The 26,595-nt window shown below is 43.2% G+C and overlaps 1 protein-coding gene and 1 non-coding gene across 7 annotated transcripts; one reads left to right on the top strand and one right to left on the bottom strand.

The window, feature by feature from the left end:
• Positions 1–1,474: 1,474 nt before the first annotated feature.
• Positions 1,475–25,372, bottom strand: PGLYRP4 (peptidoglycan recognition protein 4). 6 transcript variants are annotated; one of them, XM_054473363.1, is made up of 9 exons: positions 25,054–25,372; positions 24,410–24,504; positions 22,946–23,035; positions 22,017–22,230; positions 19,719–19,837; positions 18,250–18,402; positions 17,016–17,214; positions 8,452–8,570; positions 1,475–2,299 (listed from the first exon to the last, which is right to left on the bottom strand). In XM_054473363.1, the coding sequence occupies exons 2-9, from the start codon at positions 24,456–24,458 to the stop codon at positions 2,121–2,123; spliced, it is 1,122 nt and encodes a 373-aa protein (XP_054329338.1). In that variant the 5' UTR covers positions 24,459–24,504; positions 25,054–25,372; the 3' UTR covers positions 1,475–2,120. The 6 variants fall into 6 exon arrangements, with proteins under 6 accessions (XP_054329338.1, XP_054329291.1, XP_054329344.1 ...); XM_054473316.1 differs by having other exon boundaries at positions 1,531–2,299; positions 25,060–25,345; XM_054473369.1 differs by having other exon boundaries at positions 1,531–2,299; positions 17,022–17,214; positions 25,060–25,345.
• LOC129023065 (U6 spliceosomal RNA) lies at positions 2,975–3,081 on the top strand. Its single transcript, XR_008496656.1, has one exon. It is a non-coding gene; the product is annotated as a U6 spliceosomal RNA (small nuclear RNA).
• Positions 25,373–26,595: the final 1,223 nt, after the last annotated feature.

Raw genomic sequence — 26,595 nt, 5'->3', positions numbered from 1 at the left:
AGTCAATTTGATTGAACATAATCCTTGGATCACATTTTTTCTTATTTTTAAAATGTGTTATTATATTTTCTCCTAGCCCAAAATGTTGTTGTTAATAAGTCTGATGATATTTTTCTCTCTTATTAGTAGTTTTTTTGTTTTTTCCTGAATGCCCAAAGGATACTTTCCACTAAAGAGAATGAGTTCTTAAAAATCCATTAGTTCAAGTAGACCCTATGTTTGCATTCATCATTTTGAGTTCATCTTTTCTGGTATGAAGTGTGCCGTTTAAAAACAAAATGTCAAATTTTTTTTATTTCAGGAGGTGTTTCCTAGCATAGTAGTTTTGAATATTTGTTCTGTTCCTTTACTTCAGTTTTCTTCTTTAGGGACTCCAGTTACATGTATACATGTATCTTGTATCTTCTTTGCCTATCTTTTATATTTATCACTTTCTCTCTAATTATTTTAATGTTACTTTTTCATTTATTTTTTATTTTAGAATTTTCCTTCGTTTTATCTTATTTTTCTTTAAAGGCATTATCCATTATGTATATCCACTTTTAACATTTTTTTTTTTACTGGTTATTTCTGAAATTGATATTTCCTTTATTTCTTATTCTCTTCTGAGCCCCATTACCTTATTTCTGAGTTTTTGTACTTTCCATTAATTGTTATTTCATATCTTGTATTATTTTCCTAATTATTTTAGCTCAGTTTGAAATTGTAGTTTATAGTTTTCACCCGTAAACATGTCTTTATGTAATGCTTTTATTTTCTTGATTCTGCTCCTGATTTCTATTTTTATCTTAAAATGACTTTATATAGGTTTGAACCTCAATTATTTTCTGTTGTTTATTTTATATGTTAGCTTTCCTCAACTTTAAAGAAGATGTATGGTTTTGAAAAGCTTTTTTAATTCAATCACTCTGGAACACCTTCTATTATTTTTTTCAAGTAAATATTCAACATTATGATGGCTTATATTCAGAGAGCTTCTTGCTCCACTGCCTTTCCACACTTTCAGGTGAGCTTCTTTTTTGTTTTTTCTTTTTTTAATCTCTTAGGCCTGGACTGAATTAGATTCTGTTTCCAGCAGTTCTCCCCTGTGGGGCTTTGTTCTAGAAGGGAATTTTAGCTGGCTAGTTTTGAGAGGCATAGGACCCAGACCATTCCAGTTCCTGCAGATCTTACTACAGAATGCTTTGTGTTTACACACCATTGGAGTGTGCAAAAAGGCCTCTTGATTTTAGATGCTAAGCTGTCAAAAATTTGGGGTAAAAATATCTTGGTTATTTTAGGTTCTCATGTCCACCAGACACCCTGTTGCTTCGCTTTGCTTCCTCTTACACAGATGCTGGTACCATAGAGATCTTATGGCTCTTGGACTGGGAGGGAACAGAAACACAGAAAATGATGGTGGTATGGGGGCACTGTCCAGAAAGTTCTCCTCCAAATAGGGGATGATGTAGTGAATTGGCAAGGTGAACATGAATTTGGATCTCTTCATTCATTTATTCATCCATTTCTCTAATAAACATCAGTAGAACCTATTAAATTTCAGACACTGCTGAGAAACAGAAGACATAGAGATGAAGGAAACACAGTTCCTCCCTGGAGAAACTCACAACCAAGTAGCAAGGATAGACATATCTGTAAATAATGACAGCTGTTAAATAAGGGCTGCATCCAAATATATACAAGTTTATGTGTAAGCAAGGAAGGGTGGTCACATTGACCTGAGTTATGGGTGAGGGGTGATAGATGGGAGGTGGGGGCTGCCAGGCAGACACCAGGGGAAGGCTCACCAGGCAGAGGGGCATGGAGAGAGAGAGAGAAATGAAACAAGAACTAGCCCATTGTCTCACCTGGCTGAGGAGTTGGGTTTCCAGGGGAGAGGAAGGTAAGGAGAGAAGAAGTCTGGACTCAGACCCAGAGGGCTGTGAATGTCCAGCTATGAGGTTTGGAGGCCCTTGGAGGATGTTGGCAGGAGAGGGCATGATCATCCCAACCTGAAAAAGGAGGCACAGGACGGTGTGGCAGGGGAGGAGGGCACAAGGTGTTGAGCCAAGGTGGATGGTGAGGACAGGAGAGACCTGACAGGGGAGGGAGAGCAGTCTCAGAAGGACCTGGGGCTTCTCTCAGTGTTTGAAATGAGGCCAGGTGCTGATGATGTTGTACAAAGCCTGCCCAGGAGACAAGGTTAGGGCCACATCACTGTGGCCCACCAGCAGGTAGTTGGGAGTCAGGTACCCCTTGACCATGGCACACTGGATCAGGTCTTGGGCTGCCTCTAGTGCTGCAGCATTGGGTGGTATACCTGCAAAACACAGCAGCCCATTGTCCACAGGATTACAGAGCACCCTGCAAAATAGAACATATCCCCAGAACCCACCCTCATCACCAAGCTCATAGATTCCACTGTTGGCAGCCTCCCTAGAGACAGGCAAAAAAACAAGGTCAAGACTTCAGATTTCTTAGTGCCAAAGTTTTCCTGAATAAAAAGAGCCAAGCCTGGGATAATATATTCTTCTGGGGATATACAAAGCTTTTATCCACTGCAAAAGTTTAGCCTGGTAGTTCTTTATAAGGGTGCAATTTAGCCCCCCAGAGGATATTTGGCAATGTCACGAGATATTTTTGGTTGTGAAAACTGGCATGCAAGGGAATGCTAGTCGGTAGAAGCCAAGGATACTGCTAAACATCCTAGGACAGGACAGCCTCTGACAACAATGAATTATCTGAGCCAAAATGTCAATTGTACTGAGGTTGAGAAACTTGATTTAATCACACATGTGCTGCCTGTACCCTTTCATGTCTAGCTCAATGCTCAGCCCAGTATCAAGTCACAGTCCTGGTTCACCCCAACCCCCAACCCAATGCCCATTTTAGTATGGGCCATGTCACTGAATCAGCCCCAGTGACATGGCCTCATCTTTCAGAGGTTCAGTGAAAGGCCCTTGAGTCTAAACAAACTGATTAAGAGCTTTGAGTTGTTCTCACTTTGGTAGGACATACATTAAAATTGGAATGATACAGAGAAGATTAGGGTGGCCCCTGAAGTAGGATGACATACAAATTCGTGAAGCATTCCATATTTGTAAGGAGAAATAAAGTGTTTCCTAAACGAGCAAATGCTAAGGGAATTTGTCACCACTAGGCTGGTCCTATAAGAAATGCTCAAAGAAGTTCTACACATGGAAACTAAAGGGCAATACACACTATCATAAAAACATATGAAAGTATAAAACTCACAGAACTTATAAAGCAATTACTCAATCGAGACTGCAAAGCAACTGGGTAACCATTAACATTATGACAGGAATAAATCCTCACATATCAATATTCACCTTAAACAAAAATGAACTAAATGCTTCACTTAAAAAATACAGGCTGACGAATGAATAAAAACACAAAATCCAACCATATGCTGCTTACAAGAAACCCCTTAACTGGTAAATAAATTTACAGACTCAAAATCAAGGGTAGAGAAAGATATTTCATGTAAATGGAAACCAAAAAGGAGCAGGAGTTGCTACACTATATCAAGTAAAACGGACTTTAAGTCAAAACAGTTAAAAAAAAAAGATAAGGAAGTTCATTATGTAATGATAAAAGGATCAATTCAATAAGAAGATATAACAGTCCTAAATATATATGCACCCAAATCATATATATATAATGCAACATTAACTCAAGATGGATTAAAGACTTAAATTTAAGTTCTCATTACCAGAGCACCCACATTCATAAAACAAATACTGCTAGACCTAAGAAAAGAGATGAATGGCAATATAATAATAGTGGGGAGCTTCAACACCCCACTGACAGCACTAGACAGATCATCAAGGCAGAAAATCAACAAAGAAACTCTAGACTTAAACTGGACTCTAGATCAAATAGACCTAGCAGACATTTACAGAACTTTCTAATCAACAATGGCAGAATATGTATTCATCTCTTCTGCACACAGAACATTCTCAAAAATAGACCATATGCTAGGCCACAAAGCAAGCCTCAATAAATTTTTTAAAAATTAAAATCATATCAAGTATCTGATTGGACCACAGTGGAAGAAAACTAGAAATCAATACCAAGAGTAACTCTCAAAACTGTACAAATACATGGAAATTAAACAACCTGCTCCTGAATGGTCATTGGGTCAATGATAAAATTAAGGCAAAAATTAAAGATTTTTTGAAATGAATGAAAATAGAGACACAACATACCAAAACCTCTGGGATACAACAAAAAACAGTGATAAGACAGAATGTTACAGCATTGAATGCCTCTATCAGAAAGACAGAAAGGTCTCAAATTAACAACCTAATGCCACAACTCAAAAAAATAGAAAATCTAGAACAAACAAAACCCAAAACTAGCAGAAGAAATAATAAAAATCACAGCAGAACTAAATGGTATTGTGTAGAACTTCTTTGAGCATTTGGTCTCTATATGAGACCAAAAAAAAAAAAGAAATAGAAAGGATCAGTGAAACAAAAAGTTGGTTATTTGAAAAGATAAACAGAACTCACAGACCACTAGCTAGATTAACCAAGAAAAAAAGAGATAAGATTAGAACACCCACAATCAGAAATAATAAAGGTTGCATTACAGTTGATACCACAGAAATAACAAAAGATTGCCAGAGATTACTATGAGCATCTCTATGCATATAAACTAAAAAACCTAGAGGAAATGGATAAATTCCTGGAAACATACAACATCCCAAGACTGAACCAGGAAGAAATAGAAATCATTAATAGACCAATAACAAATAATTAAATTAAATCAGTAATTAAAAAAAGATTCTCCCAACAACAAAAAGCCGAATTCTACCAGATGTAAAAGGAAGAATACCAACCCTACTAAAATTGTTCCCAAAAACTGAGGAGGAGGGAATCCTCCCCAACTCATCTACAAAGTGACTCTGATACCAACGCCAGGTAAGGACACAACAACAACAACCAAAACTACAGGCCAATAGCCCAGATTAATATCGATGCAAAAGTTCACAACAAAAAACTAGCGAACTAAATCCAACAACACATCAAAAAGTTAATTCCCACAATCAAGTGGGCTTTATTCCTGGCAAGCAGAGATGGTTCAACATATGCAAATAAATAAATGTGATTCACCACGTAAGCAGAATTAAAACAAAAACTGTATAATAGTTTTGATGCAGAAAAAGCATTCAATTAAATCCAACATTACTTCATGATAAAAACTCTCAACAAACTAGGCATCAAAAGAACATACCTCAGAATAATAAATCCATATATGACAAAATCACAATCAACATCATACTGAATGGTAAAAAGTTGAAAACATTCCCCCTAAGAACTAGAAAAAGACAAAGATGCCCACTTTCACCACTCCTATTCAACACAGTATTGAATAAAACAATTATGCAAGAGAGAGAAATAAAAGGCACCCAAATTGGAAAAGAGGAAGTCAAATCATCTGTGTTCACTGATGATATAATCTTATACCTACAAAACCCTCAAGACTCCTTCAAAAAACTCCTATATTTAATAAATAATTTCAGTAGTTTCAAGATACAAAATCAATGTACAAAAATCAGTAGCATTTGTATACACCAATAACAATCAAGCTAAGAACCAAAGCAAGAACTCAATTCCATATACAATAGCTACATATAGATAGATATAGATAGATAAATACACCTATTATATATAGGTGTGTATATGTTTGTATGTATATATATGTATTCCTAGTGTGCATATATGTATTCCTAGTGTATATATATGTATGTATTCCTAGTGTGTATATGTATACATATATATGTATATACTAAGGAGGCGAAAGATCTCTACAAGAAGAACTACAGAACACTGATGCAAAAAATTGTAGATGACACAAACAAATGAGAAGACATCCCATGCTCATGGATTTGAAGGATCAATGTCATTAAAGTGACCATACTGCCTAAAGCAATCTACAGATTCAACGCAGTTCCTATCAAATTACAAACATCATTTTTCACAGAATTTGAAAAAACTATTCTATAATTCATATGGAACCAAGAAAGAACCCAAATAGCCAAAGCAACTCTAAGTAAAAAGAATAAAGCTGGAGGTATCATATTACCTGACTTCAAATTATACTACAAGACTATAGTAACCAAATTAGCATGGTACTGGTTTAAAAACAGATACATAGATCAATGGAACAGAATAGAGAACCCAGAAATAAAGCCACATAGCTACACTCAACTGATCTTTGACAAAGTTGACAAAAATATACACCAGGGAAAGGACACCCTATTGAATAAATGGTGCTGAGAAAATTGGATAGTGCATGCAGAAGAATGAAACTAGACCCCCTGTATACAAACATTAACTCAAGATGGATTAAAGACTTAAATTTAAGATCTCAAACTATAAAAATCTTAGAAGAAAACCTAGGAAAAAACTCTTTTGGAAATGGGCCTAGGTAAAGCATTTATGACTCAGTCCTCAAAAGCAAATGCAACAAAAACAAAAAAAGACAAATGGGACTTAATTAAACTAAAATGTTTCTTCACAGCAAAAGAAATAATCAACAGAGTAAACAGACAACCTACAGAATGGAAGAAAATGTGTGCAAACTATGCATCTGACAAAGAGCTAATATCCGGAATCTACAAGGAACTCAAACAACGTTTAAGGAAAAAAGTCAGCTCATTAAAAAGTGAGCAAAGGACGTAGACAGACATTTTTCAAAAGAAGACATGCTAGCAGCCAAAAACCGTGAAAAAATGCTGAACATTACTAATCATCAGAGAAATGCAAATTAAAATCACAATGAGATACCATCTGACACCAATCAGATTGACAAAGATCGAGACTATCATGGCCAACATGGTGAAGTCATGTCTCTACTAAAAATAAAAAAATTAACTGGGTATGGTGGCATGCACCTGTGGTCCTAGCTACTCGGGAGGCTGAGGCAGGAGAATTGCTTGAACCCGGGAGGTGAAGGTTGCAGTGAGCCGAGATCACACCACTGCACTCCAGCCTGGCAACAGAGCAAGACTGTCTAAATAAAATAAATAAATAAATAAGTCAAAAAATAACAGATGTTGCTGAGGATGCAGAGAAAAGGGAATGCTTACACACTATTGATGAGAATGTAAATTAGTACAACCTCTACGGAGATTTATCAAAGGGCTAAAAATAAAATACCCATTTGATTCAGCAATCCAAATAGTGAGTATCACCCCAAAGAAAAAGAAATCATTATATCAAAAAGACATTTGCACTCATATGTTTATCTCAACACTATTCATAATAGCAAAGGCATTGAATCACTTCAATGTCCATCAATGGATGACTGAATAAAGAAAAGGTAGGGTGTGTGTGTGTGTGTGTGTGTACACCATGGAATACTATTCAGCCATTAAAAAATGAAATCATGGCAGAGTGGCTCACTTTGGGAGGCCGAGACGGGGGGATCACGAGGTCAGGAGTTCGAGACCAGTCTGGCCAATATGACCATAGCCTGTCTCTACTAAAAATACAAAAATTGGCCAGGTGTGGTGGCATATGCCTGTAGTCCTAGCTACTCAGGAGGCTGAGGCCAGAGAATCGCTTGAACCCAGGAGGCGGAGGTTTCAGTGAGCCAAAACTGCACATTGCATTCCAGCCTGGGCGACAGAGCGAGACTCCATCTCAAAAAAAAAGAAAGAAAGAAAAGAAAAGAAATCATGTCTTTTACAGCAACATAAGTGGAAATGGAGGCCATATTCCTAAGTGAAATGACTCAAAAACAGAAAACGAAAAACTACATGTTCTCACTTATAAGTGAAAGCTAAACAATGGGTACATATTGGCACACAGAGTACAATAATAGACATCAGAGACTTCAAAAGGTGGGAAGGTGAGAGCAGGATTAGGGACAAGACGTTATTTAATGGGTACCATGTACACTACTCAGGTGATGGGTACACTGAAAGCCCAGACTTCACCACTGTGTAATATACCCATGTAACACAATGGATTTGTAGCCCCTAAATCTATAAAAATGAAAAAAAAAGTCAAATAGAGCTCTGAGCCATGACAATTCTCAGTGTGCACTCTCAGTGCAAAGACTGGGGCTCACTGTGGTTTTGGCATATAAGGCAAAGTGTCTGTACATTGTTGTCATGGTAACCAAGAGAAGATGCATCTGCTGACCAAGATGAGCTAAAAATAAGCACAAAAATCTTTTCCCCTTACTTTGCATGTTCCTTACATATTAGAAGAAAGAGACATTTGGCTGGGTTTAAAGGAGGGTAGATGTAGGGTGAGCATTATGTCTGGGGGTCACCTCTGGTCACACTCACCTGAGTCAAATTTCGGATTGGAAGCTGGGTCAATCAAGTATATGCAGGCACTAAAATGATGCTTGAGACTGAGACTTTGTCTTCCATGTCAAATGCTCTCTTTCAAATACCATGCAATGACCCTACTGCCCAAAGCATCCACTTACCTGTGAAGGTGCCCATGAAGGTAATGCCCAGGGCAATGTCGTCGTAGCCAGGGGTGGAGGAGCCTTGGACATTCCAGCCCACCCCTTCATAAATGGCACCATCCTGGCCCACCAGGAAGCTAGAGGACCACAAGGGGAGATGGAGACCAGCATGAAATTCTGGAATTGTTTCTCTCTTTCATGTATCAATTTATTCGTGTCTTTACTGCTTCAGACTTTGATTATCTATTGGATTCTAAGCACTGGGTTACAGAAACAAGACAGAGTCCTTGCCAATGGAGTGCTGGTAAACTAGCTCAGGGGGAATGAGGGAGGCAGGGTAGGGAGAGGGAATCCCAATTTACGGCATATGCTGATTTCTGTGGTGTAAACCTCTCACTATAGCAGATTTCAGGTGACCAACAATTTAACAACCAGCTCTCAAAATTCCAGAATCTCTAACAATCAGCTCTCATGAGCTGGCACAAGCCCATTTGGCTCCAGCACACCACTGTGGCCCCCAAGTAGCTCACAGTCAATGAAGATAAAAGAGAATGACAGCTTTCAATCCCTAGGCCTTTTCTCCTTCTCACCAAGAAAACGGTTTCCCCCAAGGTGACCCAGGATCTCTTTACCATTAAATACAACGTAAACTTCCCCAATCTTTCCTGACTTGATCTTTCTGTACATTTGACTCTGCCACCCCTCTTGACTTCTCCAAACATTCTCTTCCCTTAGCTTCCATCACACCACACTCTCTTGGCTTTCTTCTCCAGCTGCTCTCCCTCCACACCTCAACTTTCTGCACCCTTTCCTTAAATGTGGGGTTCCTCAGGATGCTATCCTGAGCCCTCTTCTCCCCATACTCCACACAGGACTAACCCATCCACTTCCTTGGCTTCAGTTGCCATCCATGACAGTCCGCATGTTCACAACTGGACCCATCTTCTTCCTCACCTGTTCCCCTTTCTGGGATCCCCATCTTGGTGAAAGGCATGGTCACCCATCCACCCACTGGCCACAGCCAGGAATACAGGCATCAGCCCACCCACTTCATCCACTCATTAACTCAGGCTTGTCAATGATGTCTCCCAACTACACTCCCTGATCTGCCCTGCACCCTGGTCATTAACCATTAACCTCCACTGACCTCTGAAATTCTTCCACTTCTCTCTGTGACCTCTGCTACCATCACAGGGATGTCACCACTCAGTCCTGCCTGGATTGCTGCACAGTCCTCAGATCTCACGGCCTCCAGTTCCACCCTTTCCCATCCAGTCCATTCCTAAAGGGTAGCCAGACTGGTCTTTCTAAAATACAAATCTTACTATGTCCAAACCCTGTTTTCAGTCCCTCAGCACTGCGTGCACACACCCCAGCTTAAGTTACAAGATCTTTCTGACATGGACCCTGTCTGCCTCCCCAGCATCAGCTCTACCACACTCCTCTTTGACATCTATATTTATCCCAATGAACTTCTCTCAGCTCCCCACAGGCACCTCTCTCAGGCTGGAATTGAGTCCTTTCCACAGAGGCCATTTCCCTCTTCCTGAATCACTCTTCCTGCTTCCTCCTCCCACTCACCCATAAGGCCTCAGCTAATCTGATGCTCCCACAGGGATTGCTTCCTTCATGCCTGTTTTCCCGGCATCCTAAACCTCCCGTCTACCCTCCATGTGTCCCCTATCATAATGTTTAACCTACCCTACTAGAACTTATTTGTTTGAATTATTTTTCTTCTTCACTAAAGCATTGGCTCCACGCAGGCAAGAACCATATCTGTGAGGCACATCCAATGGCATCCCCAGAGTAGCCTTGTGCCACGCAGAGTACACATTCAATTACATGTTCAGTGAATTGTAATCTATGAGGCAGGGAGTGTGTCATCCTGACTACAGACCACCTCAATGAAAGAAAATGACATGGTCATAATGCTATAATAGAAGAGGATACAATACAAGGTCCAAGTCAAGGGACAGGCAACTACCCTCTGAGACCTGAATGGAAAAAGGGAAAGGGCCTCCCCTCAGCCTCCACCACTTTCCAGTTTAGGCTTTCCAAATTTACAGTCCATTTTCAGGTATCCACTCTTATTAAAAACAGCAATGCTGCAAGTAATCCTGTATGGCAGGACCTAGCAAAGCACTTGGTAGGTGCTGATACGTCATAGATGTTGGAGGGAAAGTTTTCTCCTATCTTGAAAAGGGTGCTACTAAAATGGGGACAGAGAGTGGGGGGCCAGAGAGGGGAGAGACAGTCAGCCCAGAATCATGTACCAAGAGATGGTAAATTCATCGCTAAGCCATAAATGGCCCTAGAGTTAAGGGTTACTTCTATGAATGTGCATGAATATGCCAAATGGGCTACCAGTAGCCTTTTCTGAGATTTAAAATTTAGTGTGATTGAGCCAAGATGGCCGAATAGGAACAGCTCCGGTCTACAGCTCCCAGCGCAAGCGACGCAGAAGACGGGTGATTTCTGCATTTCCATCTGAGGAACGCAGTTCCTCACCAGCAACGGAACAAAGCTGGATGGAGAATGACTTTGACGAGCTGAGAGAAGAAGGCTTCAGACGATCAAATTACTCCGAGCTACGGGAGGATATTCAAACCAAAGGCAAAGAAGTTGAAAACTTTGAAAAAAATTTAGAAGAATGTATAACTAGAATAACCAATACAGAGAAGTGCTTAAAGGAGCTGATGGAGCTGAAAACCAAGGCTCGAGAACTACGTGAAGAATGCAGAAGCCTCAGGAGCCGATGCAATCAAATGGAAGAAAGGGTATCAGCCCTGGAAGATGAAATGAATGAAATGAAGCGAGAAGGGGAGTTTAGAGAAAAAAGAATAAAAAGAAACGAGCAAAGCCTCCAAGAAATGTTGGACTATGTGAAAAGACCAAATCTACGTCTGATTGGTGTACCTGAAAGTGACGGGGAGAATGGAAACAAGTTGGAAAACACTCTGCAGGATATTATCCAGGAGAACTTCCCCAATCTAGCAAGGCAGGCCAACATTCAGATTCAGGAAATACAGAGAACGCCACAAAGATACTCCTCGAGAAGAGCAACTCCAAGACACATAATTGTCAGATTCACCAAAGTTGAAATGAAGGAAAAAATGTTAAGGGCAGCCAGAGAGAAAGGTCGGGTTACCATCAAAGGGAAGCCCATCAGACTAACAGCGGATCTCTCGGCAGAAACCCTACAAGCCAGAAGAGAGTGGGGGCCAATATTCAACATTCTTAAAGAAAAGAATTTTCAACCCAGAATTTCATATCCTGCCAAACTAAGCTTCATAAGTGAAGGAGAAATAAAATACTTTACAGACAAGCAAATGCTGAGAGATTTTGTCACCACCAGGCCTGCCCTAAAAGAGCTCCTGAAGGAAGCACTAAACATGGAAAGGCACAACCGGTACCAGCCACTGCAAAATCATACCGAAATGTAAAGACCATCAAGACTAGGAAGAGACTGCATCAACTAACGAGCAAAATATCCAGCTAACATCATAATGACAGGATCAAATTCACACATAACAATATTAACTTTAAATGTAAATGGACTAAATGCTGCAATTAAAAGACACAGACTGGCAAATTGGATAAAGACTCAAGACCCATCAGTGTGCTGTATTCAGGAAACCCATCTCACATGCAGAGACACACATAGGCTCAAAATAAAAGGATGGAGGAAGATCTACCAAGCAAATGGAAAACAAAAAAAGGCAGGGGTTGCAATCCTAGTCTCTGATAAAACAGACTTTAAACCAACAAAGATCAAAAGAGACAAAGAAGGCCATTACATAATGGTAAAGGGATTAATTCAACAAGAAGAGCTAACTATCTTAAATATATATGCACCCAATACAGGAGCACCCAGATTCATAAAGTAAGTCCTGAGCGACCTACAAAGAGACTTAGACTCCCACACATTAATAATGGGAGACCTTAACACCCCACTGTCAAGATTAGACAGATCAACGAGACAGAAATTCAACAAGGATACCCAGGAATTGAACTCAGCTCTGCACCAAGCAGACCTAATAGACATCTACAGAACTCTCCACCCCAAATCAACAGAATATACATTTTTTTCAGCACCACACCACACCTATTCCAAAATTGACCATATACTTGGAAGTAAAGCTCTCCTCAATAAATGTAAAAGAACAGAAATTGTAACAAACTGTCTCTCAGATCACAGTGCAATCAAGCTAGAACTCAGGATTAAGAATCTCACTCAAAACCGCTCAACTACGTGGAAACTGAACAACCTGCTCCTGAATGACTACTGGGTACATAACGAAATGAAGGCAGAAATAAAGATGTTCTTTGAAACCAACGAGAACCAAGACACAACATACCAGAATCTCTGGGATGCATTCAAAGCAGTGTGTAGAGGGAAATTTATAGCACTAAATGACCACAAGAGAAAGCAGGAAAGATCCAAAATAGACACCCTAACATCACAATTAAAAGAACTAGAAAAGCAAGAGCAAACACATTCAAAAGCTAGCAGAAGGCAAGAAATAACTAAAATCAGAGCAGAACTGAAGGAAATACAGACACAAAAAACCCTTCAAAAAATAAATGAATCCAGGAGCTGGTTTTTTGAAAGGATCAACAAAATTGATAGACCGCTAGCAAGATTAATAAAGAAAAAAAGAGAGAAGAATCAAATAGATGCAATAAAAAATGATAAAGGGGATATCACCACCGATCCCACAGAAATACAAACTACCATCAGAGAATATTACAAACACCTCTATGCAAATAAACTAGAAAATCTAGAAGAAATGGATGAATTCCTCAACACATACACCCTCCCCAGACTAAACCAGGAAGAAGTTGAATCTCTGAATAGACCAATAACAGGAGCTGAAATTGTGGCAATAATCAATAGCTTACCAACCAAAAAAAGTCCAGGACCAGATGGGTTCACAGCCGAATTCTACCAGAGGTACAAGGAGGAGCTGGTACCATTCCTTCTGAAACTATTCCAATCAATAGAAAAAGAGGGAATCCTCCCTAACTCATTTTATGAGGCCAGCATCATCCTGATACCAAAGCCTGGCAGAGACACAACAAAAAAAGAGAATTTTAGACCAATATCCTTGATGAACATTGATGCAAAAATCCTCAATAAAATACTGGCAAACAGAATCCAGCAGCACATCAAAAAGCTTATCCACCATGATCAAGTGGGCTTCATCCCTGGGATGCAAGGCTGGTTCAATATATGCAAATCAATAAATGTAATGCAGCATATAAACAGAACCAAAGACAAAAACCACATGATTATCTCAATAGATGCAGAAAAGGCCTTTGACAAAATTCAACAACACTTCATGCTAAAAACTCTCAATAAATTAGGAATTGATGGGATGTATCTCAAAATAATAAGAGCTATTTATGACAAACCCACAGCCAATATCATACTGAATGGGCAAAAACTGGAAGCATTCCCTTTGGAAACTGGCACAAGACAGGGATGCCCTCTCTCACCACTTCTATTCAACATAGTGTTGGAAGTTCTGGCCAGGGCAATTAGGCAGGAGAAGAAAATCAAGGGTATTCAATTAGGAAAAGAGGAAGTCAAATTGTCCCTGTTTGCAGATGACATGATAGTATATCTAGAAAACCCCATTGTCTCAGCCCAAAATCTCCTTAAGCTGATAAGCAACTTCAGCAAAGTCTCAGGATACAAAATCAATGTGCAAAAATCACAAGCATTCTTATACATCAATAACAGAGAAACAGAGAGCCAAATCATGAGTGAACTCCCATTCACAATTGCTTCAAAGAGAATAAAATACCTAGGAATCCAACTTACAAGGGATGTGAAAGACCTCTTCAAGGAGAACTACAAACCACTGCTCAAGGAAATAAAAGAGGATACAAACAAATGGAAGAACATTCCATGCTCATGGGTAGGAAGAATCAATATCGTGAAAATGGCCATCCTTCCCAAGGTAATTTACAGATTCAATGCCATCCCCATCAAGCTACCAATGACTTTCTTCACAGAATTGGAAAAAACTACTTTAAAGTTCATATGGAAACAAAAAAGAGCCCGCATCGCCAAGTCAATCCTAAGCCAAAAGAACAAAGCTGGAGGCATCATACTACCTGACTTCAAACTATACTACAAGGCTACAGTAACCAAAACAGCATGGTACTGGTACCAAAACAGAGATATAGATCAATGGAACAGAACAGAGCCATCAGAAGTAATGCCACATATCTACAAGTATCTGATCTTTGACAAACCTGACAAAAACAAGAAATGGGAAAAACATTCCCTATTTAATAAATGGTGCTGGGAAAACTGGCTAGCCATATGTAGAAAGCTGAAACTGGATCCCTTCCTTACACCTTATACAAAAATCAACTCAAGATGGATTAAAGACTTAAACGTTAGACCTAAAACCATAAAAACCCTAGAAGAAAACCTAGGCATTACCATTCAGGACATAGGCATGGGCAAGGACTTCATGTCTAAAACACCAAAAGCAATGGCAACAAAAGCCAAAATTGACAAATGGGATCCAATTAAACTAAAGAGCTTCTGCACAGCAAAGGAAACTACCATCAGAGTGAACAGGCAACCTACAAAATGGGAGAAAATTTTCACAACCTACTCATCTGACAAAGGGCTAATATCCAGAATCTACAATGAACTCCAACAAATTTACAAGAAAAAAACAAACAACCCCATCAAAAAGTGGGCGAAGGACATGAACAGACACTTCTCAAAAGAAGACGTTTATGTAGCCAAAAAACACATGAAAAAATGCTCACCATCATTGGCCATCAGAGAAATGCAAATCAAAACCACAATGAGATACCATCTCACACCAGTTAGAATGGCAATCATTAAAAAGTCAGGAAACAACAGGTGCTGGAGAGGATGTGGAGAAATAGGAACACTTTTACACTGTTGGTGGGACTGTAAACTAGTTCAACCCTTGTGGAAGTCAGTGTGGCGATTCCTCAGGGATCTAGAACTAGAAATTCCATTCGACCCAGCCATCCCATTACTGGGTATATACCCAAAGGACTATAAATCATGCTGCTATAAAGACACATGCACACGTATGTTTATTGCGGCATTATTCACAATAGCAAAGACTTGGAACCAACCCAAATGTCCAACAATGATAGACTGGATTAAGAAAATGTGGCACATATACACCATGGAATACTATGCAGCCATAAAAAATGATGAGTTCATGTCCTTTGTAGGGACATGGATGAAATTGGAAATCATCATTCTCAGTAAACTATCTCAAGAACAAAAAACCAAACACCGCATATTCTCACTCATAGGTGGGAATTGAACAATGAGAACACATGGACACAGGAAGGGGAACATCACACTTCGGGGACTGTTGTGGGGTGGGGGGAGGGGGGAAGGATAGCATTGGGAGATATACCTAATGCTAGATGACAAGTTGGTGGGTGCAGCGCACCAGCATGGCACATGTGTACATATGTAACTTACCTGCACATTGCGCACATGTACCATAAAACCTAAAGTATAATAATAATAATAATAATAATAAAAGAAAAAAAATCTAAAAAAAAAAAAAAAAAAAGAAAGCTGTCATGTGCCTTCTGGAGAAAATACAAGTTAAATAAGTTTCGTTCAGGCATGAGGTTTAGAGCGATTGGTTGTGAGTTCAGTGTTAATAAATCAACATCATATTAAATAATCCTCAAACAGAAACACACACACACACAAAAAAAAAAAAAAAAAAAATTTAGTGTGATTGTTCCTGATGGGACATTACATGGGGTCTAACCCCGGATGTCTTATCTGCAAACTCTGAAAGCATCCTTCAAGAAATTTCTACTTGTTTTGTAGACTATTTATTTTGTGTGTTTGTGTAGCAGTTTTTAAAATCAGTACTTTTTAATGGAAACATCCTGATCAAAAATGTGTCACAGAATTTTGAGACCCTTTAAGATAATGCTTAATGGGGAAAAAAAAGAAATATTTATTCTTCCACTTAGGTCGGTGTGTTCCTTATTAAAGAATCACAGACCTTAGCATTAGAGAAATCAAAAGATAGTATTTGGTCTCTCCCCCGCCTTCAGACAGGAAGGATATTCTTCCCAAGGAAGTTGGTCGTTTCTAGAAGCAGAGAAGCAGCACGGGCTACCATGAGGGGGAACCACTTCAGGTTGTGGTCAAAGTGAGCAGCAGAGCCCCAGCCTCTGAGTAGGAGGCGGTGGTTACACAAACAAAGCACAATCTTTCGATTATCTTTTCTACAGATGTCACAATCTTGCATGCGTACTGCTTCCTCCAGTGACTTTTTGGCAGAATTTTAGCATCCATCATGCCAGTTTACTACCTTTAGTAGGTACACGTCTTGAGAACATGTTTGGGCAAATGACTACCCCCTTGGCTATCTCCTAAGAAAGACCCAGGCAGGGTCGTGTGATGAATTCATTTGGTTATCCATACAGTGCCTCTCCTATGGTGACTACCCAGTAAACATTAGTTCCCTTTCCCCTTCCTTTCAAAGGTTCAGTTTCTTCCCCCAGGGGAAGAGAAGCCCACAGTACCCAGACCCACTCACTTATACCCAATGTCGCATGACTTGAGCCTGTCTATGTAGAAAGACTGGATGTCCCGGACCAGCAGGCGGCACTCATCAGAAATGTTGCAGGTCCTCCCGGCAGTGTGGATAATGATGCCATACTTCGCTGGGAGAGTCATCCTGGGACAGTGGGTCTCCCTGGCTCCCCACACGGACCGTGGGACAATGCTGGGGCAAGCTGAGGTGGGGCAAGAAACCACAGAGTGTTCATCTTCCCCATCTATGCCAGCCACTTCTCCACTGTAGGCTGATATAATGCTCAGGACCCTCAACTTCCCAAACCCCTCTGGGTCTCCCACCCTGCCCCCAACAGTGGGACTTGAGAGCAGACAGTGTCCCGCAGTGGGACATGGACATTTTATTCTAAGAATATGTCTTTGAGTCATTTGTAATCCATGAAACTCTCTGTCAATGTAAGCGATCATTTATATTGACAGATGGCACCAGAGATCAAATTTACTCAAGGCTTTAATATAATAGAGATGAATCTTCTTTCAATCTTGATTAAGCCCAAGTAAAGACTGAAAAAGCTTATTAAATTTACTGTTTTTGATGTTGCTGCTTGTTAAACCCAAAATGATATCCACCTTTTATTATCTGAATTATGTTAAGCTCTTTCTTTAAAGTCTGTGTAAGTGGTGGTCTAAGTTTTCTGCAGCACTTCAGTCTATTTGTGTTGTTTTGGTTTTTGTATTCAGAAATGTGTGTTAGTGTGTGTGTGTTCATGTGTAAACATATGAGTGTATAAATATGTGTAAATGTATCCAGTCCCTTTCCATTGCTTCCTCCCTTGCACTTTTCTCTATATAACATAACAAATATGTCACTTATTTATTTGCTTATTGTCTTTCTCTGCCCTCTAGACTGAAACTTCATGAGGCCAGGGACTTTTGCTTTTCATTCCTGAGTATATTTTCGGGGTCTAGAAGGTGTTCAGTAAACGCTTGTTGAGTGATGGAAGAAAGGAGTGTGCATATATGACACCAGGGATAATGCTATGGCTCTTTCATATGAGGAATTTGGGGGACAAAGAGGTGGCCTGGAGGTTTCCTCTCAAGATTTGCCAGCCCCAAGAGTTCAGAGAGTTGGTTGGCCAGTTGCCTTCCAGAAGGAATCTAATGGGCCCTACTGAAAAGGTCACTCTCAATGGTATTTGCGAGTTAGTTGGGGTGAGCCCAGCGGCAGGCCAAGTAGGGTTGAAGAAAGGTCTTACCTTTCTTCAGGCTTGTCTTCTGCGGAGGGGCCAGGCAGTTCTCGCCTTTCACAAGAAGTGGTTGAACATAACTGGATGACAGGTGGCCCTTCTGGACAGCATAGGCGATTAGGTTTTCCATGGCCGACAGGGCAGCAGGGCTGGGACTGTGGCCTAGAAGAGAGAAATCTGTGGGAAACCTCCACCCAGCCTGAGTTTCAGGGGATCTTTTGGGGAAGGAGAAGATGCTCTGCCAGCCCCTGCACAGCTGATGGAGAGGAAGAAAAGGGAACAGGTTATGCCCCCAGTTGGAGATGCTGAGAATTAAGGATCTGCCTGGAAAGATCTCTCAGTGGCTCAAAATGAAGTCCTTTCCCATCCCAAATACCTGCCAAACTTCTCCCCCTCTCTCCATGAAAGAGCTCAGAAGCAGCACCAAGCCCAGCAGCACCCTCCAGGCCAGGCCAGGGTTTCCCATCAGAAGGGGCCCCTCCAGGCATGCATCAGGCTCTTTGCCTACAATAACTCATTTAATCCGTAGCACAAACCTCTGAGAAATGCTATTATTAACTGCATTATTTGTGAAGAGGAACTTGAGACTATGAGAAGTAACATGCTCAAGATCCCAAGCTAACAACAAATGGAAATGAGTAGTCATGAAAACAAAAGCAAAAACAAGATAAACACAGAGTCCTCTGGAATGCTGGGGAAACCACCCAGGAACTGGAGATAAAAGATATGGACCATGTTCTGATTCCTCTCCTTCTAGCTGTGTCACTTGGGGTCATCGACCTCTCTGAAACCCAGGCTGCACTTCTGCACAACAGGGGTCATGAAATCTACCTGGACTATCTCAAAAGGTACTGGGAGGGGAAAATGAGAAACTAGGTATGCAAGATCTCTGTTAATGGGAAAGTGTGCACAAATTCAAAGGAATGGTCCTGGAGTACATATGCTAGGATTCATGTGGCAAGGGGCCTTGGAGCAACAGTCCAGAAAGAAGTGGAAGAGAGTCAGAGGTTAGGGGACCCAGAGTGGTTTTTTTTTTTTTAGAAATATATAGAAAATCTAGGAGTAAGAGATGAAAGGAAGAGGTGCCTGGCAGGAACTTGGAAAGCATGGCCCACAGCCACAGAATGGTCAGAGCTCAAGAGGAAGATGTGTTAGTCATTGACGTAGAGGAGAGAGCTGAAGCCCAGATAAGCTTGCAGAGAGACAACTGGTCAGCATCTCCACGTACAAGATGGCTAGAGGAAGAGGAGCTGTTTACAGGGGTTGAGAAGGAAGCCAGGGCAGTAGGAAGAAACCCTTCACGAAGTTATTTCCTGGAAATCAAGGAAGAAGAGAATTCCAACAGAGAGTGGGTCTTCAGAGAAGTATGAGAAGGATAAGAAGACAGCAGAGTAGCAGATAGCTACTTCCCATGAAGTGGCCCCTGAGACAAAGGATTAGAGAACTCTTTGGAGAAGGTCTGCTGTGATAACTGTTACCTTTCTTAGTGCCGAAGAAGGCAAAGCCCAGGGAGATGTTGTTGTAGCCTTGGGTGTGCACTCCTTGGATGTTCCAGCCAACACCTTCATACACCCTGCCATCATCCCCAACCAGGAAGCTATGGAGCAAGATAATACAGGTTTCATGGCTGGCACTGTAGGACATTCCTGAAAGGGGAAACCACTTACCCAGCCTCAAAATGGAGAAGGGCTGAAGCCACGTTCACTAAAAGGAATTTGCAGGAACTCTTCCCAGGCATTGAAAAGAACAAGTCATTTATACTAGTCCTTAGAATTCAGAAGGACCCACTCTCACACTCCCTACCTCCTTCCCTTTTCAGAGGCTGCAGTTTTACCATAAATCATTCTGCATGCTCAGGAGAAGAGGTCCTAGAGGTTCCATGGTAACTAACACTGACCTGACCACACAATGGAAGACTCTTCTATCTTCCACACTTCCTTAAACATGGCTCTCCTACCTCCTCCAAAGTGTGTGCTGCCTGTGTGATCCATGCAGAGCTGTTCATTTGATTTCTCCCTGTCACGTAAATGTCCTACATAGACTTCCCAAGAAGTAGCTCCTGAGACAGGGATGAGGATGCAGGCACTTTATTTGCAAAGGGATCTAACAGAGCAGGAGCACCTTCATCTTGGACAAACACCACCACTTTAAGTTCCAGCTCCCTTTCTAGCCTCATGTATTTCGAGGAAATCACTTCTCTTCTAAAAACAAGCAGCCAGAAAGAGCAGACAGTAAAACACAGATAAGACAGCTCGGGCACAGAGAGGGGTGAGGGGAAAGGCCCTTGAGTAACTGCCAAACTTCACCCTCATACAATTGGCCCCAGTAAAACAGTGGGCCTTAATAAGCACATTCCTTTCCCTTCAGGTGCACTAAGATAAGGAAGCTAAAAGCAGACTGGGGGGTGGTGGGGGTATGCCTGCAGCTGCAGAAAGATGTATGGGAACAGACACACAACTCTCCCTCCCAGATAAGCACAACAAAGACACAGAAGCAGTCCAAGCCTCTGATAAACTCTCCCACCCTCCCACCTTGCTTCCTTCTGGGAGCTCTCAGAGACAGGCACCTCACAGAAAACTCCAAAGGATTGGGAGTTTCATGGGGGTTTTAAATATTTTATTCATTATAAAACATATAGGACCACAACCCAGAAAATGAGGAAAAGGGATGAGAAGGGACAGGAGAAGCATCCCAGGGAAGCAACACTGACCATGTGCCTTGGGACCCAGACCCAGCTCTTACACACTCTTAGTCTGTAAGAGAGTGGGCTCTGACCTAACTTGGCCAAAAGCCTCTCTCAGTTTTGTTTTCTCTAAAATAAACCAGTCCTCAACTGTCGAGCCACCTTTCATGTTTCTTTCCTCTTTCTTTAATTCTTACAGGATCCCAGAAGCCAGGGTGAGGAGAGTGAGACAGAAGGAAGAAAGCCAGCAAAGGGTGTGAAATTGGGCTGGCTCACAGTGGCTACCTGCGGCTCCACCCCACCCTGTGGCCTTCCCAGGAGCTGTGTACATGCGCTTTAGAACTGCCTCTCATAAGGGCTGGGGTTGAGGAGGCTACACACCAAGCCCTGTCGCCCAGGAAGGCATTTACTCCCTTTTGTCGTCAGGGGCTGGGGGAAGGTCTGAAGCAGGAAAGCAGAGAGATGTGTTGGGCACTTGAGGCAGGAAGCCATCACCACACTCAGGAACTGTCCACAGCTAGCCAAAGTCAGAGGTGAGCCAAGGGCATGTGGTATGGGCACCAGTATGACCTACCAGAGCAATCATTACGGGAACAGATGGACATTTGCCTCACTGAGGCTGGAGCCCATGTGTGTGGTGTGGAGGAGCACACCAGGGATGAAGAGAGCCAGTTTAGGCTCCATGAGTCCATAGATATGTGACCTCAAATTAATCAGCCTCCCTCCCTTGGGCCCCTCTTCCCAGGGCAAAGAGATGGTGACACCTGCCTACCAGTCGGGAGAGCTAAAGCCCTCATGTATGAGGAAGTCGTTTGTAATCTGTGGTGTGCTGTGCAAGCCAGGGTTGGGGGAGGGTAGAGAATACAGTTATTACTTAACCTTCCTTGCTTCCTTCTGGGAGCTCTCAGAGACAGGCACCTCACAGAAAAATCCAAAGGATTGGGAGTTTCATGGGGGTTTTAAATATTTTATTCATTATAAAACATATAGGACCACAACCCAGAAAATGAGGAAAAGGGATGAGAAGGGACAGGAGAAGCATCCCAGGGAAGCAACACTGACCATTGCCTTGGGACCCAGACCCAGCTCTTACTTGTAGGCCACATCACACCCGCTGTTGTTGTGGACATGATGGGCCTGCAGTTCCCGCAGTCTCTGGCTGCAGACTCTCCAGTCATGACACTCCAGTCCAGGGATGTGATGTATAACAAGGACATTCACTGGCGTGGTCAGCTGAATACTGCAGCCAACAGCTTCTGCCCCCCATGCCTTGCGAGAGACCGTGGTGGAGACATCTATGGGGAGGCCTTGGAGACGTCACTCAGCGCACCTGCCCCATCACTACCGCATTAGCTGGCCAAGCTGAACATGCAGGCATGGGCGGGTCGGCCCCGTGGTAGTGAAAGAGCCTTCATCAGGCAGGTGCACCTGCCCTGCTCACCTCTGCATCCCCATGTCTCCAACACTCACCCCGAACAGACTCTGCACCTGGCCAGGGAGCCTAATGCTTTGCTCCCCCATCCCATAATGTCCCCTACTCATCTCCTCCCCTGCTGTGGTCCAGGCTCTGCACTTCAGGAAGCATCACCTGCTTATCCCTGGGGAAAGCCCTGAGCAGCCTGGCTTGGTGTCACCTCAGCATTCAATGTGTGCTCTCTGATCATTTCCTTTGTGGTTCGGAGTGTTCCCTGAGGGGACTGCATCTTCTCCCCGCAGCAGGGGCTATGTCTCCCCCTCAGTCTGAGGACTCCCTGAGGGCAAGGTTTGGGTCTCCCTCCACAGGGGGTCCCTGTCTGCAGAGGCTTTCTCCCCTTCCTGGGTTTCTAGCCCTCCAGCACCAGCCTTCCATCCCAAGGACCTAGGGCAATTAATGCAGGTGGTTTACTGGTACTGCTCTCTGCACTTCAACCCCATTTGCCCCCTCCCAGTCGCATGTGGCTTTGTAGACCTCAGAAACATTTCTGATCACATGAAAAACCCCAGCTAGTCCCAAAACCCCCTTACTATCTAGATCCAGTTTACCTTTTTCAGTGAGCTGGGAGATGTTCTCAAATAGGTACTGGAGCCCCTCTGATACCTCTTTAGCCTGTGTTTTGTTCCAGGAGGAATCACCTGCAAAGGAATATCCCATTTTGCATCAGAGAGCACCAATACCAGCCATCATGGTGGCACCAGCTCTGAACAGAAACAGCCATCCCCTCTCCACTGCCCCTCTGCCTCCTCAAATCCCAGAGCCCCCTCTAAGAAATCCCTCTGGGCTGACCAGAGGGCCACCTCTAATAGCAGCAGGTGGCATAACTTCCTCCCATGCCAACTCTTGGAAATCCCCTGGGATAGGCAGGGAGTTGGAAATGTTATCCTTTTCTCATGAGCTGTATCTACACACACAATTGGCAAAAAAAAAAAAAAAAAAAAAAAAAACCTGGAAATGTATTCAGACACTTCAAAACCAAAGTCCTCTCTTGTGTGCATTTTACTGAAGCAATGGGGAAGCGTGTGTGAAGAACGGGTTAGAATCACCTGCATGGCTCAGACCAGTTCCCCCAGGATTGATTTTAGGGACATGTGCTATGCCCATTCTCCTGTCTGAAGGCCCATGGGGGATGGGCAGGGTGTTGATTGAGACCCTTAGCTGCAAGGAGCTTTCTCTTGTTGACAAGCACAAACCCAAGCCATAGGCTGGACTCTGATTGACATCATAATAATACAAATGTAATCCTTGCTCCTGTTTATTTGCTTTTACTGCCCACGTATTGCTATATCTTCAGATGCATTATCTCATTTAATCCTCACAGTGAGTTTAGGAAGTCATAACTATCTCAGTTTTCAGGAGGGAAAATAAAGGTTTATAGAGCTTAATTGCTTGTTTAAAATCATTCCTAGAGGCAGAGCAAGGACTTGAATCCAGGTCTATAGGCTCCAAGTTCTGTGCTCTATGTACAATCTATTCTTTCTCCTTAAGAGAGAGTAGGTTTTGGGGGTTTTTTTCATTTTGTTTTGTTTTTTGTTTGTTTGTTTGTTTGTTTGAGACAGAGTCTCACTCTGTCACCAGGCTGGAGTGCAGTGGCTCAATCTTGGCTCACTACAACCTCTGCCTCCCAGGTTCAAGCAGTTCTCTCATGCCGCCTCCCGAGTAGCTGGGACTACAGGCGCACGCCAGACACAGTTTCACCATGTTGGCCAGAATGGTCTCGATCTCTTGACCTTGTGATCCGCCCGCCTCGGCCTCCCAAAGTGCTGGGATTACAAGCGTGAGCCACCACCCCCGGCCAAGAGAGAGTAGGGTTTTTTTTGTTGTTTGTTTGTTTGTTTTTGAGACAAGTTCTTCCTCTGTCACCCAAGCTGGAGTGCAGTGGTGGGATCCCGGCTCACTACAGCCTTGAACTCCTCAGGCTCAGATGGACAGTAGGTATTTTTTAATTCCTATTATGAGACTTTAGGATCACACTTCTCAGTTGCTCTTTGACCCAGGGAAAGAAAACTTACCCCAGGCCTGGAGACCCAAAGCAGAGAAGACAAGAAGCCACGGCAGCATCCCCACGTGGTCCCAGGACACCAATCTGGAGAGTGTGGATGGCGGCCTGAGAGAGACACTGACAGTTGTTAACATGACCATTCTCAATCTGCAGAGCATCCCCAACCCTGACTGCCGTGGGTGCCATCTGCCTCCTCTACCATCCTGTGGCCTCCTGAGGGCCAGCACCTGCTTCAGGCTTCTCAGGGCCCCCAGCATACAGCAGGTGCTCAGCATCCCTGTCCTATTATTACCCAAGCAACTCAATTTCATCACATGTGCACTGCATGCAAGGCTGTGTATGCACTTGCACATGCAGTCTTATTTAATTAGTCCTCACACTAATCCTGTCATGTAAGACGGTTAACCCCCATTTTTACAGACAAAGGAATTAAGATCCAAGAATGGTACAACCGAGAAATCCAGACTCATATGAATGGGTCTGATGCAGAGAATCCCTTCCCAGCTGGGAATATGCCAGATGAGGGAGATATAGGAGTAGGAGGGGTTCCTAGTTCTAGGGCAGAGAAAATCCAACCCTTAACACTCTTTCTGGTGGATTCCAGTCCCTTTGCTGGAAGAGGGCTTCTGAAGAAGAAACACATACTCAACTCACAGATACCTGTGGGTCCTGTGCTGTCCCAGCCCAGCAGGTCAGGGTGCAGTCAGCTTGCCCCTGATTGGCCAGCAGCTCCTTCCCTTCCAGACTTGGCCTCCAGGCCCTGCCCTTCTTCACCAGCTGGTGGCTCCTCCTCCAGCCCTCACTCTCCCTGGCCCTAGAGGGCACTCCCTCCCTGGGAATGGAGCACTCGGGCTCTAGCTTCCCAGAGAGAAGAGGAGAGCCCAGGATCCCTAACAAAAGATGGGAGAGAAGGGGAAAACAGAGGGCAAGGCTCTGAGCCAGCTCCTTTCACAGCACCTGGAGAAATGCAAGTGGGACCAGACTCAGGCTGAGAGCACCTGGGGACCCGCCCTGTGAATAAGCCCAGGTAGCTCCTCCCTGGGAAAGGGCAAGATTGCCCAACACTCCGGAGAGCTCGTCCTCAGCCCCAACCTGGGAAAGCCTGCAGGGCCTGAGGGTTGTGTCTGCAACATCTAGAAACTTCCTGCCTGTGAAGATCTGCTCCAGGAGCCTGAAGACTGTGGATTGAAGTCACTCACCAACACCCGCTTTTACCAGGGTCATGAGCAGGGTCAGGATGGACAGAGAGAAACTAGGAGGTACAATCTCAGGAAACAGCTCACGATGCCTAATTCTGCCCCAATAGCTTACATGTCTGCCCATCATCTTCCCGCCTGTCACTCCCCACTGTCAGCATCAAGCTGCCACCTACCACAGAAAGCCTCCCACAAACCAAGAATCTCCAGCTCCTCGCCATGTTCCAGTTGTCACCTAATCTCATTCCACATTCTTCAACCTGGACTTCCAGCCCTTGAGTCTTCACAGAGGAAACTCTGCATGACACTTTCCAAGAACGCAGTAGGGTGCAGTCTCCAGGGGGACCTGCAGAGCCTCTCATGTCCTGGAGAGTGGGGCAGCCTCCCTAGACACTGAGGAAGTGCCCTGAATCCAGAACAGTTGCTCTCAGTGAGCTGCAGTCCCACTCTCAGCCCAGGCTCCCCAGGAGCGCTCTCTGGATGGGGCCCCTTGAGAATGTGCCAGGTCTACCTGGTATTCATCCCAGTCATGCACCCAGACCCAGGCTGGAGCTGTGTGATGAGCAGGGGGCTGCTGAGCTCTGTCCTAGGGTGAGGGTGAATGTGGGGCAGAGACGGAGACAGAGATGAAGGAGACCAAGAACTGGAGCCTGGGACCAGCACTGTAGGGACCCTGGTAGTTTCCCCAGCCTGGCAGCATGCTGTTTCTCCATGCCTTTTGCTGGCCGCCCATCCTAAATAAGTAGAACAGCTCTCAAAATGAGAAGGTTTCTGGGCTTGCATCCGGGGCACCAGGGACTTGAGAAGACTCGGTTCCCCTTTTTGGAGCGGCTTGGGGAGGAGAAGCCCAAGAAGAGATTGGGTGGTAGCTGCCTAAGTGGACCAACAGATTCTCTGCCCCATCTAGAGACCAGCAGATTCTTGAGGACTAACAGACTGAGGGCATCAGGAGGGAGGAAGAGAGCAGTGTGGGTTGTCCCTCTCTGATTCTGTGAACTCA

Source organism: Pongo pygmaeus, chromosome 1 (genome assembly GCF_028885625.2).
Source record: "Pongo pygmaeus isolate AG05252 chromosome 1, NHGRI_mPonPyg2-v2.0_pri, whole genome shotgun sequence".
Taxonomy (NCBI): Eukaryota; Metazoa; Chordata; class Mammalia; order Primates; family Hominidae; genus Pongo; species Pongo pygmaeus.
The sequence above is the reverse complement of the archived record's forward strand: the minus strand, read 5'-3'. Positions and strand labels throughout refer to the sequence as shown.

Coding starts and splice junctions, on each gene's coding strand:
- PGLYRP4 (XM_054473363.1), bottom strand. CDS start 24,458: ATGCTGCCGTGGCTTCTTGTCTTCTCTGCTTTGGGTCTCCAGGCCTGG. Junction 19,838..22,016: donor GGGTGTGATGTGGCCTACAA/GTAAGAGCTGGG, acceptor CTTGCTCCATAG/CTTCCTGGTTGGGGATGATG. Junction 17,215..18,249: donor GAAGACAAGCCTGAAGAAAG/GTAAGACCTTTC, acceptor GCCCCACCTCAG/CTTGCCCCAGCATTGTCCCA.